General features: G+C 34.2%; 1 protein-coding gene across 3 annotated transcripts; it reads left to right on the forward strand.

Annotated features, from left to right (window-relative positions):
* Nucleotides 1–338: 338 nt before the first annotated feature.
* On the forward strand, nucleotides 339–16,755 carry LOC116109582 (villin-4-like). 3 transcript variants are annotated; one of them, XM_031395808.1, is made up of 24 exons: nucleotides 339–617; nucleotides 2,126–2,248; nucleotides 2,467–2,566; nucleotides 7,945–8,013; nucleotides 8,106–8,342; nucleotides 8,449–8,626; nucleotides 8,711–8,843; nucleotides 9,311–9,473; nucleotides 9,566–9,713; nucleotides 9,847–9,947; nucleotides 10,069–10,224; nucleotides 10,994–11,062; nucleotides 11,161–11,229; nucleotides 11,337–11,474; nucleotides 12,792–12,920; nucleotides 13,212–13,359; nucleotides 13,510–13,520; nucleotides 13,706–13,846; nucleotides 14,163–14,288; nucleotides 14,364–14,429; nucleotides 15,223–15,553; nucleotides 15,906–16,108; nucleotides 16,193–16,393; nucleotides 16,494–16,755. In XM_031395808.1, the coding sequence occupies exons 2-23, from the start codon at nucleotides 2,193–2,195 to the stop codon at nucleotides 16,304–16,306; spliced, it is 2,886 nt and encodes a 961-aa protein (XP_031251668.1). In that variant the 5' UTR covers nucleotides 339–617; nucleotides 2,126–2,192; the 3' UTR covers nucleotides 16,307–16,393; nucleotides 16,494–16,755. The 3 variants fall into 3 exon arrangements, with proteins under 3 accessions (XP_031251668.1, XP_031251669.1, XP_031251670.1); XM_031395809.1 differs by having other exon boundaries at nucleotides 16,193–16,367; XM_031395810.1 differs by lacking the exon at nucleotides 339–617 and adding an exon at nucleotides 620–669.
* The last annotated feature ends 1,735 nt before the right edge of the window (nucleotides 16,756–18,490 follow it).

The raw sequence follows: 18,490 nt of genomic DNA on the forward strand, positions 1-18,490 counted from the left end.
TTCCAAGAATCTCTACTGTTATCCTCTCCAAAATGTTACTTTTATCTTGTTTAATATATTTATTTTTAGAACTGGTTGATTTTTTAATCTCTTAACGATTTGATTGGAGTAGAACACGAATTAACCTTGAGTAATTTTTCTTTTAAATTTTATTTTCAGTTCTTAATTTTTTTTTTTTTATCTTTTAAAGATTTTACTGAAGTTAAACTTTTGATGACGACAAATATAATATAAACCGAATCATTCTAAGATTTATTCAAAATGAAAATCAGTCTCCATTGAATTTGATAAGCAGCATTACGATACGAAAATGAATAATTAAATGCAAATAACAGAGTTGATGTGGTGTTGTGGGGTGGGGTTTTTGTGTTGCGGTTAGTGATAAGCACGCCTGGCAGGCAACTCATCATCATTCTTCCCTCCCTCCATCTTCCATTTCTCTCTCCACCTTTTGTCTTCTCTTTAGCCCCACTATATTTCTCTTCCTCTCTGTCACCCTTTACTTTCCCATTTCCCCCTTTTTTATTTTTTCCCCTGTCAATTTTAATTCATTTCACTTATACTCGATCTGCCTTCTTGCCCCCCCTTTTTTTTTTTTCGATTTTGTCGATTTTCAGGTAATGATTCTTCCGTTTTTGTGTTTTTCACCTGTTTGGCATCTGGGTACTGGTAAATTTTTTTTTGTAGAATTGTGTTTATTTTGTTGGAATTTGTGGGAATTTTGATCTGATTTGTGGGTCTTTGCTGTGTTGGGATTGGAATTTTAGTGATCTGCTTGCTCCTTTGCTTGTTTACTTCGATGTAATTACATTGCTTTCTGGGTTTCATCAATATCTCGGGATTGTGTAGTTCCTTTTTAATTATTCTATATTCGTTTGTTTTTTTTTTTTTAGTTTGAGTGGGTTTATGTGTGTACTGTACAATATGGTTTCTGGGTTTTGCGTATGTAGAAAAAAAAAATATTGAATATGCTCTGTATTTGTAATTTGTTTGGATTGCTTCTGAGTTTAGGTGATTTTCTTTGTCTTGGTTTTGAGTGTCATTTATTTGCGTGCCTGTATTTGTAGTTTTACTTACTGGTCATTTATTGGGGGTTGGTTATTGATTGTTACACCACCATGTGAGGTTGCCCTGACATTAAATAAACAACAATTGCTAAGACCTTAATGAAAGGACTTATTTAGATGGGCTCAAAGTTAATTAGCTTTAATGGAATTGGCTGAAACAGTAGATGTAGATGGAGTTAATTGGCAACTCTTAAGAAGCTCTGTTTGGTTTTCTCGTTGCTTCTGGACTCTAAAGTTGATATATTTTTTGAATGCCACGTCATGCTCTAGTGCCAAAGTTGAATTATAAGAATTTCTCTTATGGTTGGGTGTGTTACCTAGGCTGCTGTCGATGTAGTTCTATGGTGCTCTGTGAATTCAAGTATTTCAAGAAAGAATCTTCGGATTTTAAGGACTTTGGATTGTGAGTCTGCAATGTCTTACTATGCTGCAAGAGTTGAAAATTGGGTTTGTGATTATGATTCATCACTCCCCAGGCTTTGTGTCTTGTGAAAGCTTTATGGAAATATTAATTAGTTTTCTTGGTGTATAAGTTGATGATAAATTTTTAGTGCTAATTTGAGGAAGTAATTGAATTAAACTCAATTATATCACATTTTCTTAGTTTAGGAAGCAGGGAGGGGGGAAAAAGTGTGGCAATTAGGTTAATTTAAAGTTCAAATTTTTCTGTGAGTGTTTGTTAGGAGTCTTCTGTGTAGCATGCTTTGTTGTAGAAAGATGTTTCTTTGGTTATGTGTACTTGTTGGGGGAATAGATGAACATAAGCATATGACGGTTTATATTTTGGTTCAATAGTTTTTCTTCTGCCTCTTCAGTAGTATTATTATTGACATCAATTTCTCTTTTGCATTTGCCCTGTGTGCTCAGCTAGTGCTCCTTTTAGCGTCCTTGTATAAAATTTCTTACCTGGAAAAAAGAGAAAGTATGAAAAGATGGTTTCTCAGCTAGCAACTTGTCTTCCATCTATAGAATACTTTCCATGAATTGCTATGCAGTTTCTGCTCCCTATTTTATTTTAGTTTTCTGTTTTGTCTTTATCAGTGTCACTTATTTTACAGGTTACCTCTATTCCTATCTTTGAGCCAAGGTTGTGTAAAATCAAATAATTAAAGCTACAAGAATTTAATGGCTGTTTCCATGAGAGATTTAGATTCAGCTTTCCAGGGAGCTGGACAAAAAGCGTATCCTTTCATCTTCTGATACGCATTGTAGAAATCGTCATAGCCAACAAATTTAGTTTCTTTAGATATAATAATCTGGAAGTTTTATATTTTCAATATAACTAAAAAGTTATAGAGATGCTAACTCAAACCGTGCTGCATGCTGCTGTTGCTTATCTTTGATACATAGCATTTTGAATTGCTCTTGTATATCTATTATTCTCCTTGACAATGTACAGTGGTATTGAAATATGGTGGATTGAAAATTTCAAGCCTGTTCCTGTACCAAAGTCCTCCTGTGGGAAATTTTTCACTGGGGATTCGTATGTGATTTTGAAGGTAAGTTGTTTATGTTCCAATTGTGTTCCTCAAATGTCTTTCTGCCATAATTATCCCCTACAAGAAATGTGAACTCTATCTCAATCTTGTTTATTGTTTTTTGTCTTCAATGTGGTCTGCTGTTCCATAATTGTATCTTTTTTTTCAATCATCAGTAATACATGTTTTTTTGTTTCTTAATGTATTCAAATCTGTTGTTGCTTATCAATAACAAATATTTATTTAATGATTAAACCTGTACTCTTCATGCTTATCTATAGAGCTTAAGTTGTAACAGACATTTTATTTGAGTTCAATGCTATAGTTATTCATTGTTTTGGCCTATAGTCGTGTATTTTTCTTTTTTCTTTTTCCTTTGTAACTAATGGAATGCTATAGCAAGTACTTGCAAAACCATGTTTTTTATAGCTGAGTTTGTGTGGTATAAGATGTATTAGTACAGTAAATCTGATTTTAAGCATATACCTGTGCCTAGTACCTTTTCCCTAGTCTGTAAATTTGTATATTTACCATCAGAAAGGGAGCAGTATGGTAGAACTGTAAAACCTCCTGTTATCTTATAGCTGATATCGTGAAACCAAAATTCTCTCCTTGGCAGGTACTGAAAAGTTGTTTCATTGCTTTTTCCCCGGGTTTATGTTATTTTTAATTGAAACTTTTTATTTCTACTGGAAATACGAAAAGTGGAGACAGTTTTGATCTGTGATGTTTTCCGTTGATTTCTTTTTATAGTACAGTAATCAAAACTCTGAACCACTTGCTAGTGATATGTGTTGTTTCTTCCTGGGATTAATATGCCCTTGGACATCGTACATAAGATGATGACAAATTATTTCTGCCATGCCTTGAACAGATTAGACTGAACTTCTAATATGCCATCTAATTATTCAGATTTTTCGATTTTATTTAATAGAATCTAGAATTCAAACAACTTAATAGGGTCAAAATATATCATGATAATCATTTCTAGCATTTATGATTTTCAGCCACATGTGGTGCCATGCATCATGAGAAATTGCTGTATTCTACTAGATTTAGCAACTACTGTACATCTGTTTTGTTGGGTCAATTTGGTATGGTTTATTCAAGTAGAGCTTATTAAAGTAGATCTTATACAAAAAATAGGGTTTTTTGAAAAGTTTGTTGGTTGATTGGTTATGTAAATGTAAAAGAACTTTCTAATGGTAAACTATCAAAAAGGGTTTTATTAAAAAGAAAGGATAAAATGAAAATTTTAAAATTAAATGGGGACATTTCAAAACTTTAAAAAAGCTAAAAAAGAGCTTAATGGAAAAGCACAAATAAGTATTATACATAGAACAACTTCTTTAGTCACTGGTACACTTTTCTTGAGTTGCAACCAATTGACACAAAAAATATTACAAAGAGCTTTTGACATGAATTAAGTTCTTTTGCCCAATGTATGAGTCCAACTCAATGGACACTTTGTCATCCAACATATGATTTGAAGAACTGGACAATACCTGCACTATGTCATCTATTGGAAAAAAGAACAACCAAATTCACTTTCAGTAGCTTTAGATTTAAGATGATTATTTTGCAATGTCATCTATTAGAAAAAAGAACAGCCAAATTCACTTTCAGTAGCTTTATATTTAAGATGATTGTTTTGCAGATATTATTTCCCGCTAAGCCTTCTTGGTGGTATGCTGTAAATTATATCCCGGTGGCAAATTGGTTTTATTAGCTTGGCCGTGTTGATGTCATATAAATCTGTTATTCACTTATCTTTAAACTCTTTTTCCCAAACTAACATATTCTCACTAGAAACTTACTTTTGTTTTCGCTTTGTCCTTAATAAAGATAGAAGATGTCAATAAATTGGTTGATTTGGAAGGTAGGTTTATGATGACAGACTCTGAAGCTTGTGACTTTAGTATTTTTTTTTTCTTTTCTCATTAACACCAACTGTGTTATTTGAATTTCCTGACTGTAAAATTTAATGGCATATTAATTGGGAAAAGACAGTTTTAGCAAATATAACACTGCTTTTTGTATAGGATATCCTGGACCAGGGTTAAAGTCTGGAATCACTTTTTACTTCCATTAAGTCTTTGGTATTTTTTTAGTTGCCTCAAATTTGAATGGTCGATGCCTTGCACTGTTGTCAATTTAGGTTATTATACATAATTTTTACCTTTCTCTTGTGTAGACAACTGCCTCAAAAAGTGGTGCCTTACGTCATGATATCCACTACTGGCTTGGTAAAGATACTTCTCAGGTAAGTCCTTGTTAATATTTTATTCTAGTTCTTGTGCTATTAATATCATGGCATATAATTGTGATTTTGTGACCACCACTATGTTAAAATAGGATGAAGCAGGTACTGCTGCCATCAAAACAGTTGAATTGGATGCAGCACTTGGAGGACGTGCTGTTCAGTATCGTGAAGTACAGGGCCATGAGACCGAGAAGTTCTTATCTTATTTTAAACCATGTATCATACCGCAAGAAGGTGGTGTTGCATCTGGTTTTAAACATGCTGAGGCTGAAGAACATAAAACACGTATGTTTGTTTGCAGAGGAAAGCACGTTGTTCATGTAAAAGAGGCAAGTCTATAAGCATAACTTCTGTACTGATTAGAGACTATTCTACACGATGACTATCTATATATGGTTTCTCTTCGTGAAATTTTTTTTTTGGTGACAGGTTCCTTTTGCTCGATCATCTCTCAGTCATGATGATATATTTATTCTAGATACTCAGTCTAAGATATTTCAATTTAATGGTTCCAATTCATCTATTCAAGAGAGAGCAAAGGCTCTTGAAGTTGTACAGTACATTAAAGATACTTATCATGATGGAAAATGTGAAGTAGCTGCCATTGGTAAGTTAATTTCTGGATTTAAAGTATGAAATTGACACTCAAATGGCTCTCTTTGTTGAGCCTAATGTTTTACCTTTAATTTAGAGGATGGAAAGTTGATGGCTGATGCTGAAACTGGAGAATTTTGGGGTTTCTTTGGTGGCTTTGCTCCACTGCCCAGGAAAACGGCTGTTGATGAGGATAAGACTCTTGATTCTCATACTACTAAGCTATACTGGTAATTATCATTTTGTTTGTCCTTTCCTTTTTTACTGAAAGTTAGTTTGATCTCTTTGGCAATGGTGTCTCGTTATTTCTGTCTAAGGTTGTCATTTTAACAGAAATTTAAATATATGTGTGTTTGCATTTGCGTATTTATCTCCATCTAATTATTATTTATTTATTTTAGGTGGTCATTTTATAGAAATTGGAAGATGTGTTTCTGTATGTATGGAGTTATTTCTATTAAAAAAAATAAAAAAAGAGCATAAAATGTACATATTGCTTCTTAATTTCTTATTTGAATAACTTCTCCATGATATGAGCAATAAAATCTTTTTCTTTTATATTTTCAGAGAAAAAGTTGCAAAACAGATAGAAATCAGATAGCAGTATGCAGTTAGTGAAATGAATTCTTACGTTTAAAAATGTGTTACCAGACTCGATAGTGCTTTAGTTCTGACAGAAATATGTTTGCTTTTTAAGTGTTAACAAGGGGCAGGCTGAACCTGTTGAGGCTGATTCCTTAGCAAGGGAGTTGTTAGAAACAAACAAGTGCTATCTTCTAGATTGTGGCATAGAAATGTTTGTGTGGATGGGGAGAACTACATCTCTTGATGAAAGAAAAAGTGCCAGTGGCGCTGCAGAAGTAATATGCAATCCTTTGTCAAATACGTTTTGCTAAATCTTGATAGACATACCCAATTCACTCTCGTATTACTTCTGATCTCTCTGAACAGGAGTTACTCCAAAGTGCCGATCGATCAAAATCTCACATAATTCGTGTAATTGAGGGATTTGAGACAGTTATGTTTAAATCAAAGTTTGATTCCTGGCCACAGACAACTAATGTGACTGTCTCTGAAGATGGTAGAGGCAAAGTTGCTGGTCAGTTCACAAATATTCTTGAAATGCTTTTGCCCTGCAATATAAAATATTCCAGGAGATTATAATCATTATATTCTCTCATAATCATTGTCTTGAGATGCTTATCATTGCTATCTTTTCATTGATTTTGCAGCTCTTTTAAAACGTCAGGGGGTCAATGTTAGGGGTTTGTTGAAAGCTGAGCCTATTAAAGAAGAACCTCAACCGTTCATTGATTGCACCGGAAATCTGCAGGTTCCTATCTTTCAATATTATGTTTCCGTATACAGTGCTGTATGAGATTGGCTGACAAGCTGGGATTCTTAGCTTGGCAGGAGGCCTGTTCTTATGTTTCTTTCCCCTCCTGGCTGCACAGGTTTGGCGTGTAAATGGTCAGGAAAAGATTCTCCTTCCAGCTGCCGATCAGTCAAAATTTTATAGTGGGGATTGCTTCATTTTCCAGTATTCTTATCCTGGAGAAGATAATGAGGAATACCTCATTGGAACTTGGTTTGGGGAGCAGAGTGTAGAGGTGAATTTTTTTTCTTTTTGAGCTAAATTTTCCTTTCGTAATTATTTTCTTGCTGACCTCCTCTCAAAGCTCTCCTCCTCCTCGCCCTCGCCACCAGCACCACGCACGTAGTAGATTGATGGCACCAAACATTTACTTTACAACATAATGAGGAATACCTTAATGAATGTATTGGTGATTTTGGCAGTCTACTATATCTCCATTTGATTAACAGTTTTCTTTTGTAATTTTGGATCTGTATTATTTGAATTATTCTTTCCTGGTTATCAATTGGAGTAGGAAACTATTCTTTTACTAGCTGATGTTGTTTGCAGAAACCGGTTAATTATTAATTCTCTTGTGATGATGTTAGAAACTAAAATGTCAACTACACATTGAACTCAATCTTTTGATCGACAGTGCTGGAGTTCTAAAGGCTTATGATACTGAATTTGAATGAGTTATTCCTTTTTGTTTTTCATGTTGTCTCCATATGGACTTTAGAATTCTAACAAAATGGTACTCCAGATTTTAGATACATAATCAGAATAGAAGATTTACAATGCTCCCATACATAGCATATTGCTGAAGTCTGATTCATTGTTTTGTTGGATTTTTTTTATATATCTCTTGTTCTTTTCTTGAACTACATGAATTCATATATGTATGTGTATGGGTGAACAAACTGAAGCAAAAACCGACACCCCAACTGTGTTATTTGAATTTCCTGACTGTAAAATTTAATGGCATATTAATTGGGAAAAGACAGTTTTAGCAAATATAACACTGCTTTTTGTATAGGATATCCTGGACCAGGGTTAAAGTCTGGAATCACTTTTTACTTCCATTAAGTCTTTGGTATATTTTTAGTTGCCTCAAATTTGAATGGTCGATGCCCTGCACTGTTGTCAATTTAGGTTATTATACATAATTTTTACCTTTCTCTTGTGTAGACAACTGCCTCAAAAAGTGGCGCCTTACGTCATGATATCCACTACTGGCTTGGTAAAGATACTTCTCAGGTAAGTCCTTGTTAATATTTTATTCTAGTTCTTGTGCTATTAATATCATGGCATATAATTGTGATTTTGTGACCACCACTATGTTAAAATAGGATGAAGCAGGTACTGCTGCCATCAAAACAGTTGAATTGGATGCAGCACTTGGAGGACGTGCTGTTCAGTATCGTGAAGTACAGGGCCATGAGACCGAGAAGTTCTTATCTTATTTTAAACCATGTATCATACCTCAAGAAGGTGGTGTTGCATCTGGTTTTAAACATGCTGAGGCTGAAGAACATAAAACACGTATGTTTGTTTGCAGAGGAAAGCACGTTGTTCATGTAAAAGAGGCAAGTCTATAAGCATAACTTCTGTACTGATTAGAGACTATTCTACACGATGACTATCTATATATGGTTTCTCTTTGTGAAATTTTTTTTTTTTTTTTGGTGACAGGTTCCTTTTGCTCGATCATCTCTCAGTCATGATGATATATTTATTCTAGATACTCAGTCTAAGATATTTCAATTTAATGGTTCCAATTCATCTATTCAAGAGAGAGCAAAGGCTCTTGAAGTTGTACAGTACATTAAAGATACTTATCATGATGGAAAATGTGAAGTAGCTGCCATTGGTAAGTTAATTTCTGGATTTAAAGTATGCGATTGACACTCAAATGGCTCTCTTTGTTGAGCCTAATGTTTTACCTTTAATTTAGAGGATGGAAAGTTGATGGCTGATGCTGAAACTGGAGAATTTTGGGGTTTCTTTGGTGGCTTTGCTCCACTGCCCAGGAAAACGGCTGTTGATGAGGATAAGACTCTTGATTCTCATACTACTAAGCTATACTGGTAATTATCATTTTGTTTGTCCTTTCCTTTTTTACTGCAAGTTAGGTTGATCTCTTTGGCAATGGTGTCTCGTTATTTCTGTCTAAGGTTGTCATTTTAACAGAAATTTAAATATATGTGTGTTTGCATTTGCGTATTTATCTCCATCTAATTATTATTTATTTATTTTAGGTGGTCATTTTATAGAAATTGGAAGATGTGTTTCTGTATGTATGGAGTTATTTCTATTAAAAAAAATAAAAAAAGAGCATAAAATGTACATATTGCTTCTTAATTTCTTATTTGAATAACTTCTCCATGATATGAGCAATAAAATCTTTTTCTTTTATATTTTCAGAGAAAAAGTTGCAAAACAGATAGAAATCAGATAGCAGTATGCAGTTAGTGAAATGAATTCTTACATTTAAAAATGTGTTACTAGACTCGATAGTGCTTTAGTTCTGACAGAAATATGTTTGCTTTTTAAGTGTTAACAAGGGGCAGGCTGAACCTGTTGAGGCTGATTCCTTAGCTAGGGAGTTGTTAGAAACAAACAAGTGCTATCTTCTAGATTGTGGCATAGAAATGTTTGTGTGGATGGGGAGAACTACATCTCTTGATGAAAGAAAAAGTGCCAGTGGCGCTGCAGAAGTAATTTGCAATCCTTTGTCACATACGTTTTTGCTAAATCTTGATAGACATACCCAATTCACTCTCGTATTACTTCTGATCTCTCTGAACAGGAGTTACTCCAAAGTGCCGATCGATCAAAATCTCACATAATTCGTGTAATTGAGGGATTTGAGACAGTTATGTTTAAATCAAAGTTTGATTCCTGGCCACAGACAACTAATGTGACTGTCTCTGAAGATGGTAGAGGCAAAGTTGCTGGTCAGTTCACAAATATTCTTGAAATGCTTTTGCCCTGCAATATAAAATATTCCAGGAGATTATAATCATTATATTCTCTCATAATCATTGTCTTGAGATGCTTATCATTGCTATCTTTTCATTGATTTTGCAGCTCTTTTAAAACGTCAGGGGGTCAATGTTAGGGGTTTGTTGAAAGCTGAGCCTATTAAAGAAGAACCTCAACCGTTCATTGATTGCACCGGAAATCTGCAGGTTCCTATCTTTCAATATTATGTTTCCGTATACAGTGCTGTATGAGATTGGCTGAGAAGCTGGGATTCTTAGCTTGGCAGGAGGCCTGTTCTTATGTTTCTTTCCCCTCCTGGCTGCACAGGTTTGGCGTGTAAATGGTCAGGAAAAGATTCTCCTTCCAGCTGCCGATCAGTCAAAATTTTATAGTGGGGATTGCTTTATTTTCCAGTATTCTTATCCTGGAGAAGATAATGAGGAATACCTCATTGGAACTTGGTTTGGGGAGCAGAGTGTAGAGGTGAATTTTTTTTCTTTTTGAGCTAAATTTTCCTTTTGTAATTATTTTATTGCTGACCTCCTCTCAAAGCTCTCCTCCTCCTCGCCCTCGCCACCAGCACCACACACGTAGTAGATTGATGGCACCAAACATTTACTTTACAACATAATGAGGAATACCTTAATGAATGTATTGGTGATTTTGGCAGTCTACTATATCTCCATTTGATTAACAGTTTTCTTTTGTAATTTTGGATCTGTATTATTTGAATTATTCTTTCCTGGTTATCAATTGGAGTAGGAAACTATTCTTTTACTAGCTGATGTTGTTTGCAGAAACCGGTTAATTATTAATTCTCTTGTGATGATGTTAGAAACTAAAATGTCAACTACACATTGAACTCAATCTTTTGATCGACAGTGCTGGAGTTCTAAAGGCTTATGATACTGAATTTGAATGAGTTATTCCTTTTTGTTTTTCATGTTGTCTCCATATGGACTTTAGAATTCTAACAAAATGGTACTCCAGATTTTAGATACATAATCAGAATAGAAGATTTACAATGCTCCCATACATAGCATATTGCTGAAGTCTGATTCATTGTTTTGTTGGATTTTTTTTATATATCTCTTGTTCTTTTCTTGAACTACATGAATTCATATATGTATGTGTATGGGTGAACAAGCTGAAACAAACACCGATCTGCACAAACATAATTCATTTTTTTGTTGTTTCACTGTCTTGCATTTGTTAGATTATTTACTTACTACATTTTTATTTTCAATCATAGGAAGATAGAGCTACTGCTAATTCACTGGCAAGTAAGATGGTTGAGTCAATGAAGTTTCTGCCTGCCCAGGTAATTTTCTTTGATTTGTGATTGTTTTATTATGTCGATGAAGTTATTTATCTTTGCTATGTCTCATTATTCTTATGTATGCTGTTATTGGTTTCTAGGCCCGCATTTATGAAGGACATGAACCGATTCAGTTCTTTACAATTTTTCAGAGCTTTATCGTTTTTAAGGTTTGTTGGATTTTGATTGAAAAGCTTAGTTTTCATTATTGAAAATTCATAATTTGGTTTTAGTTTGTTCTTCTGACTACAAAGTTAACCAATATTAAATTTAATAGGGTGGTCTTAGTGATGGATACAAGAATTTCATTGCGGAGAAGGAAATCCCAGATAAGACATACAAAGAAGATGGTGTTGCTCTATTTCGGGTTCAGGGTTCTGGACCTGATAATATGCAAGCAATACAAGTTGAAGCTGTATGTTATCCTTTTCTTTTACTTGTCTATATCTTCTGGAACTGATTGGGAAATGTGTTTATGTTAGTATTTTTGTTTGGAAGCAGAAGTGCAACTTATTTCCCCTCTTAGTTACTTATTTTACTGATGCACATAACATTGTCTTCGTTTCTTTTGGTTTTTGGAGAAGGTAGATGGCTGTGTAACCTTCTGCTTTTTACATAATTTACTTAAATGTACATGTCTCCTGCAATATTTGATTGCATTTTGACTGTGAACCCTATAATTCTCAAATATCTTTTAATTATCTGTAAAGTAACAATATTGTTACAATTGAGTGTTTGAAGTGAAAAAATAAGAAAAAGCTACATATTCAAATTTATTGGTTATGGGTAGTGAACCCGGATGATGTGCAGAAGTTGTGCTCTTATTAGAACCCAAAATCTTAAATTGATCTTGGGCTTCTTAGATAAGTTCTCCACATCTGTCGTAAATGCTTTAAAACATTTTGTTCGTTCTTGTTTGTATTTTGATTTTAAAAGCTAATATATATCGAGAAAAAAGTTCTCTTATTTCTTGGGTCCTTAGTCACAATTTTGCAATGATAGGTTGAACCCACTTGTTAAGCTTCCAAGTCATTATATCTGAAAATTTTGGATTCACTTGTGCAATTTATAACCCAGTCTTTGTACTCTTCCTCACAAGAACATATGAAATGGATCCCTTATTGAATAATTTTGTTTTTGGCCTCACAAATGCACTTACATGTATTGTTGCATGGGGGCACTGGTTTGCGGAGGAAAACCTTAACTTCTGTCTAATAGGGTATCAATTTTTTAAGATAGGGTATTATTGAACTTTTGTTACTAATCTCATATATAAATACAATAAGATGTGAGTGGAGAAATAACTCCAAAATAACCAATTTCACAGGCCTTCTATTTCGATTTCTTATTCTCTAACCCTAATATTGAAGCTCCTATTCCTGGCTGAGACCAGCAGTTTTTAAAGCTTGTTCAAATTTCATTGTGTCGACTAATCAATTATTTACGAACTGAACACTCCTCAAGTTATAATTTAACAGTTAACAGTTATTATCTTTGACTAACAATTGTTTTGAAATATTGTCGGTCTCAGTTGTTGCTCCTTCTTAGTTACTCTTAATTTCAACAGCATAGCAAAAATAGTTACTTTATAGTAACATATATGTCATTGGAGTTGTTTTCTATTTTTTTAAATGTTTTATATTTCCGAACTGGTGGTTCTATTGCTGATTTTCAACTTACAGTGTAAATTGTAGTCTAAAATTGTTACTAAATGTTTCTTAACTTCAATCAGGTTGCATCATCATTGAATTCCGCATACTGTTACATATTACATAGTGGTTCCACTGTCTTTACGTGGTCTGGAAGTCTTACAACCTCGGAGAACCAGGAAATTGTTGAGAGGCAGCTGGATCTGATAAAGGTATAATATGTATCCTAAATTATATTTTAATTTGGGAAATTTGATTCAGTTTGAACAAAAAGTTGAAGAAGGCTACAAATTACCATGAAATAAATTACAAAAAAAAAAAATGTATATAGGGACCCAAGTATGCAGTGAATCTCTTTAAATTCAAGTTTTTAGTTGAGAGCACTTTGATTCTTGCTAAATAATTCATTTGATGCATTAGGAGATTCACTGAATTTCTTGTCTTGTTTGTCAAGTCAGGGCTCCTTGATTATATATTTCTCACATTTTGTTTATTTTGTGCAGCCAAATTTACAGAGCAAGCCACAAAAGGAAGGTACGGAGTCTGAGCAATTCTGGGAATTATTAGGAGGGAAGTCTGAATATGCAAGTCAAAAGATTGTAAGGGAGGCTGAAAGTGACCCTCACCTATTTTCTTGCACATTCTCAAAAGGTATGGATTCATATTTCTGTTAATGATAGATGTTTTTCCATCTGTTTCTGGTTCTGTTATATTGGTAATATATATTGTCTAATTCTTTCTGATTTTTTTTTTCTATCTTCATGGGTGATGATTAATGCTAAATTGCGTGCTGATCTGCAGGAAATCTGAAGGTAATGTGAAAACAGACATACATAATTTGAAGTTCACTTTCAGTTATGCTAATTAATAATAAGATTTGATCATTTTTGAAAATGTTCATTTTTTTAGGATTTTACATTCTTCTGTGTCCTGTTGTCATAGCTAATTATTCTTGACGTTTTTCGACATGGCTTTAAGTTAAAACTTGTTGATGCAGGTGACAGAGATCTATAACTTTGCCCAGGATGATTTAATGACTGAAGATATATTCATCTTGGATTGTCACTCAGAGATCTTTGTCTGGGTTGGGCAACAAGTTGACACTAAGACAAAATTGCAGGCTCTGACCATTGGGGAGGTAAGACTAAGTTGCGCTTGGGTATTATCAATAGTAGCACTTTGGTTCTGATGGGTGCACCTTGCAGCATACTTCTTAGGAATGTGTTTTTGGGCCATACAAGTAACTCAATATTTGGGTGCCAATATATCATTTTTGTAACTGTTATGTCCTAAAACTCTATGAAATGCCAACTTACCTAACCCTAGAACACCATTTAAGTGGACTTAAGGCTGTGATTTTGGTTTGCTGTCCATATTTTGGGTCTTTATGATTCTTATTACCTGGTAAGTAGGCTTTTCACATGCTTATCTTTTTTGTTCTGGTTTCTCAACAGAAATTTATTGAGCATGATTTCCTTTTGGAAAAATTATCTCGTGAAATTCCAATATATATTATCATGGAAGGCAGTGAGCCACCTTTCTTCACACGTTTCTTTACATGGGACTCCACTAAATCTAATGTAAGTGGCTTTATTCGAAATTGATTGTTGTGACGCTGAACTTTGCTTGGGACTAAATGTTTTTGTTTGGTGCAGATGCATGGAAACTCATTTCAGAGGAAGCTAGCAATAGTTAAAAATGGTGGTACTCCAGTTCTAGATGTAAGGTTTTTATTTATTCTTCAGTTTGTTAAACTTCTTTCTCGTCTTGATTTTGAGTTGTCACTTTCCTATTGTCCATGTACATCTTGCACTTTGAATTCTTACAGTCCTATCTAACTGCTTTACATATTTTTGTTTGTCAGTGGATGATACTTACACTTTTTTGTGTTACATGTTAATTCAATCTTACTGAAGAAATTTTCACTTGATAACTATTCAGTTCAGAGTTTATAAAGTTCCTTTAAGAGAAAACATAAGAAAGTAATCGTGAAAACATTTGAAGGAGAACAATGGATGCGGTTTTTGAAGTTAATGCTTTGACATTTGATCTTGGTTATAGTGCTAGATTGAAGAACCCTAAATTTTTTTCATTAATTAGATAATCGATGCTTGCTCAAGCTTCTTGTTATACGTGCTCAATAGTAGAAATTTATGTTGTCTTGAAAAGGGATGGATAAACACAGAAGTCGTGAAATGACTAAAGTGGACATAAAGCTTGCCTCGCACCTTTGAACTTGATATTTTCAATAGAAGACATGCTGTTTTGACAAGTAAATTATAAACAGAACAGTTGTGAAATGATTGAAGTGGACATAAAGCTTGCTTTGCACCTTCAAAGTTTAATATCTTATTTGTTAAAACTTGAATTGTTTGATGCATAATGTAGTGAATGATAAGATATTTTATGTTTGACCAACTCGTATATGTAGGTTTTCACATTCAATTTTTGGGTTCTAATTGCCATACTTCTGTTAGAGCTATTTTTCTGATAATTTATCTGATGTATGATCAGAAACCCAAGCGCAGAGCACCTGTATCATATGGTGGAAGGTCTGCTGTACCAGACAAATCACAGCAGCGTTCTAGAAGCATGTCTTTCAGTCCTGATCGAGTTCGTGTAAGGGGTAGGTCCCCAGCTTTCAATGCACTAGCTGCTAATTTTGATAGCCCTGGTAATAGGAACCTTTCGACTCCACCGCCAATGGTTAGGAAGATCTATCCTAAATCTGTGACTCCAGATTCATCAAAATTGGCTTCCAAATCTTCTGCAATAGCTGCTCTCACTGCTTCTTTTGAAAAATCACCACCGACGCGAGAATTTCTTATACCCAAAATTGTTAAAGGTATGCATTGGTTAAGTACCTCAGAAGCAGTTTAATAATTATTACTTTTTTTCAGTCTTTTTTAAGAAACTTTAGATTTAACATAAATAGTGAAAAGAGATGAAGTTACAGACCAGTAGACCACCATGAGATTTAAAACGCCCTGAGGGGTGACCACTCTATTCAGGGACAATAAAAAGAAAATGTTTGCGATTGAACCTGCATATGTCCACAATCTTCGCTTTCTTCCCTTTACCCAAAGCAAAAATGTTGTCCATGAGTTATGAATCACTTAATCTTTGGCAGTTCAATTCCTATTGTACATATCTTATATGCTACTAAGATTGAAGTATTTTTTCTGTCATGGTTGTAGCAACCCGAGAGTCGGTTGACTCAAAACCGGAAACAAACTCTAAGGAGGACGGTATGAGCAACAGAATAGAGTCCCTCACTATACAAGAAGATGTGAAAGAGGGTGAAGTTGAAGATGAAGAAGGTCTGCCAATTTATCCTTATGAGCGCCTTAAGATATCATCAGAGGATCCTGTGACAGAAATTGATGTGACCAAGCGAGAGGTATGATATTAAAATAGGGCATCATATTTTCTTCGCGTTACGTCTTTGATTTTGTTCTTACAGTTCTACACTCAATGGGTGCAGACTTATCTGTCATCAGGGGAATTCAAAGAGAAATTCGGAATGACAAAAGATGCCTTCTATAAGTTGCCGAAATGGAAACAGAACAAACTTAAAATGGCCCTTCAATTGTTCTAAAATCTCCTCGTCCTGACTACAATCTTTTCAGCCCCCTGCATTTGAGGTTTTAGCCTTGCAGGTGGAAGAAAGCTTTCTTGCAAATCTGTACAAATTCTTTCTTTTGTGATAAGCTGATCGTCTTTAACTTCCTTAATCATAATTCCAAACATAATTCTAATTATCCGCCCTTTCTTTCTTCGTGCAGTTGACAAAATTTCTCAGGATTGAAAGGGACAGCATCAGTGCATTTTTAGCTGCTTCTGCTCCCAAGAAGCTTGTTTACTTGATTGATGATCAAACTCAGATTTTTTCCCCCATTTTTTTTTCTCACCTGATGGTTTGCATGTCTAGCATTTTTATTTTTAATTTTTGTTTCGGGTTGAGTTAGCTGTCGGTTTGTTATTCTTTATGGTCACAGGTTTGTTGTGAGCTTGCATTTTTGTTTCTCATTTCTCATTTATTTTCTTTGAAAAAAAAAAAAAAAAAGAGATTGATTTCTATAGTCATTAGGAGGAGCTTGGAAATGCCAGACGATTTAGGCTGTATTGTACAACTGAGGATGGAAATGTGTACAGCAGAGTGTAAAAACTAGTTATTTTATTTTATTTTTTCCTGATAATAAAAGTGTGATTTTTTTTTCAGTTGCCACTTTTCAATATGAACTTCGAGTTTAATCTTGATTTTTAAGTTTTAACCAAAGTTTTATTCCCAGAAATGGGAGTTATCATGCAAAAATTGTGTTTACAACATTGTTTTAAAACTCGGCCGGGTTAGCAATTTTCCTATTAATTGAAAACCTTAGAAATTGGGATGGTGATTGGTGATTAATTGAAGGTCAGAATGTTGGGGCTTTTGAAGAGGAAGGGTTAGTGAGTGCAATGGTGGTGATGGAGGTGATTTCTAATGAGTGAATCAACTGGAAAGTGCAAAACAAAATCGGCGGCAACAACAATTGGCAAGGCAATCGGGGGAGGGGTGATATGGGTTTTGGACAGGAGGTTGAGGGACGTGTTGTCATCATCGGAAACGGGCCCTATTTGCCTTGGTTTGTTGATGCTGGCGGTGGGTTTGGAGTGTTTTTGCAAGATTTCAAAGTTGTATGGACTTATATTATTTTAAGGGGTTTTTTTGTTATATTTCAAACTTTTGGACATCGGTTTGACCCGTCGGTCAAACCGATTAAACCAGTCAACTTGGGATTTGACCAATTTTCTGGGTTTCACCCCGAGTTGGTTATTAAAACACTGGTTTGCAGTTGCTGAGCTCTTTTGTTTACTGGTTTCGTATTAAATATTAATGATGGATTTGTAATATTAAATATACAATGTTTATAACGTAGAACTATCGACTATCTTCTAATTTTCTCAAATACTAGTTCTTTATTTTTTTTTTATTTTTTTATTTTTTGGAAATAATACCAATTGGTATTATAGAATGTTGTTCAAATTATGTGTATATATATTACATTCGGTAATACAATGTAAAGCTCATTCCAAACATTTAATTATATTATAGGATAAAGTAGAAATATCATAATAACGATACATTTGTAATATTAAAAATATACTTATTGCTAAAATTTGACAAGTTTCACATAATTAAATATCAGTATTAATGGCTTCCAGATTTGCTCAAACTCATAAATAATAGCAATTAATTAATATCTGTATGAACCTTCCAAATTTGCTCACTTATAATAAATACATGCATGCCAATTTTTTCCTTGCTCACTGTTTGTGTATAGGATACCATTCTTACAATATGAACAGACTCTCATCACCTTTCCTTCTCATACTCATTGCAGGTAATATGCGTTCTGTTATTTTTGTTTACTTTTTCATATCATTTTCTAAGAAGATGAAGAAAGAAGATTTTCATTCTCCATGTTTAATCAGCTTATATATTGTTAATTATATAAGATTTGTATATTTTTCATAAATGCCGACAATTTTATTGAACTGCATGCATGCAGGCATAACATTGCTCACAGTCGAGGGGCAAATATGTTCAGAAGATTTAGGTCAATGTGGTGGCGATTGCGGTCCAAGATGCACATCACAACATCCCGGAGGCATAGGCAATTGCGACATCAATTCAACATGCAAATGCTTTTATGTATGCAAGCCTGCGCCAAAACTCAAAACTTGCGAAGTGGGGATGGGCATTTACCTCTCAGGCTGCCTAAACGATAAGTGTAATGCA

Source organism: Pistacia vera, unplaced genomic scaffold (assembly GCF_008641045.1).
Source record: "Pistacia vera cultivar Batoury unplaced genomic scaffold, PisVer_v2 Contig583, whole genome shotgun sequence".
Lineage (NCBI taxonomy): Eukaryota > Viridiplantae > Streptophyta > Magnoliopsida > Sapindales > Anacardiaceae > Pistacia > Pistacia vera.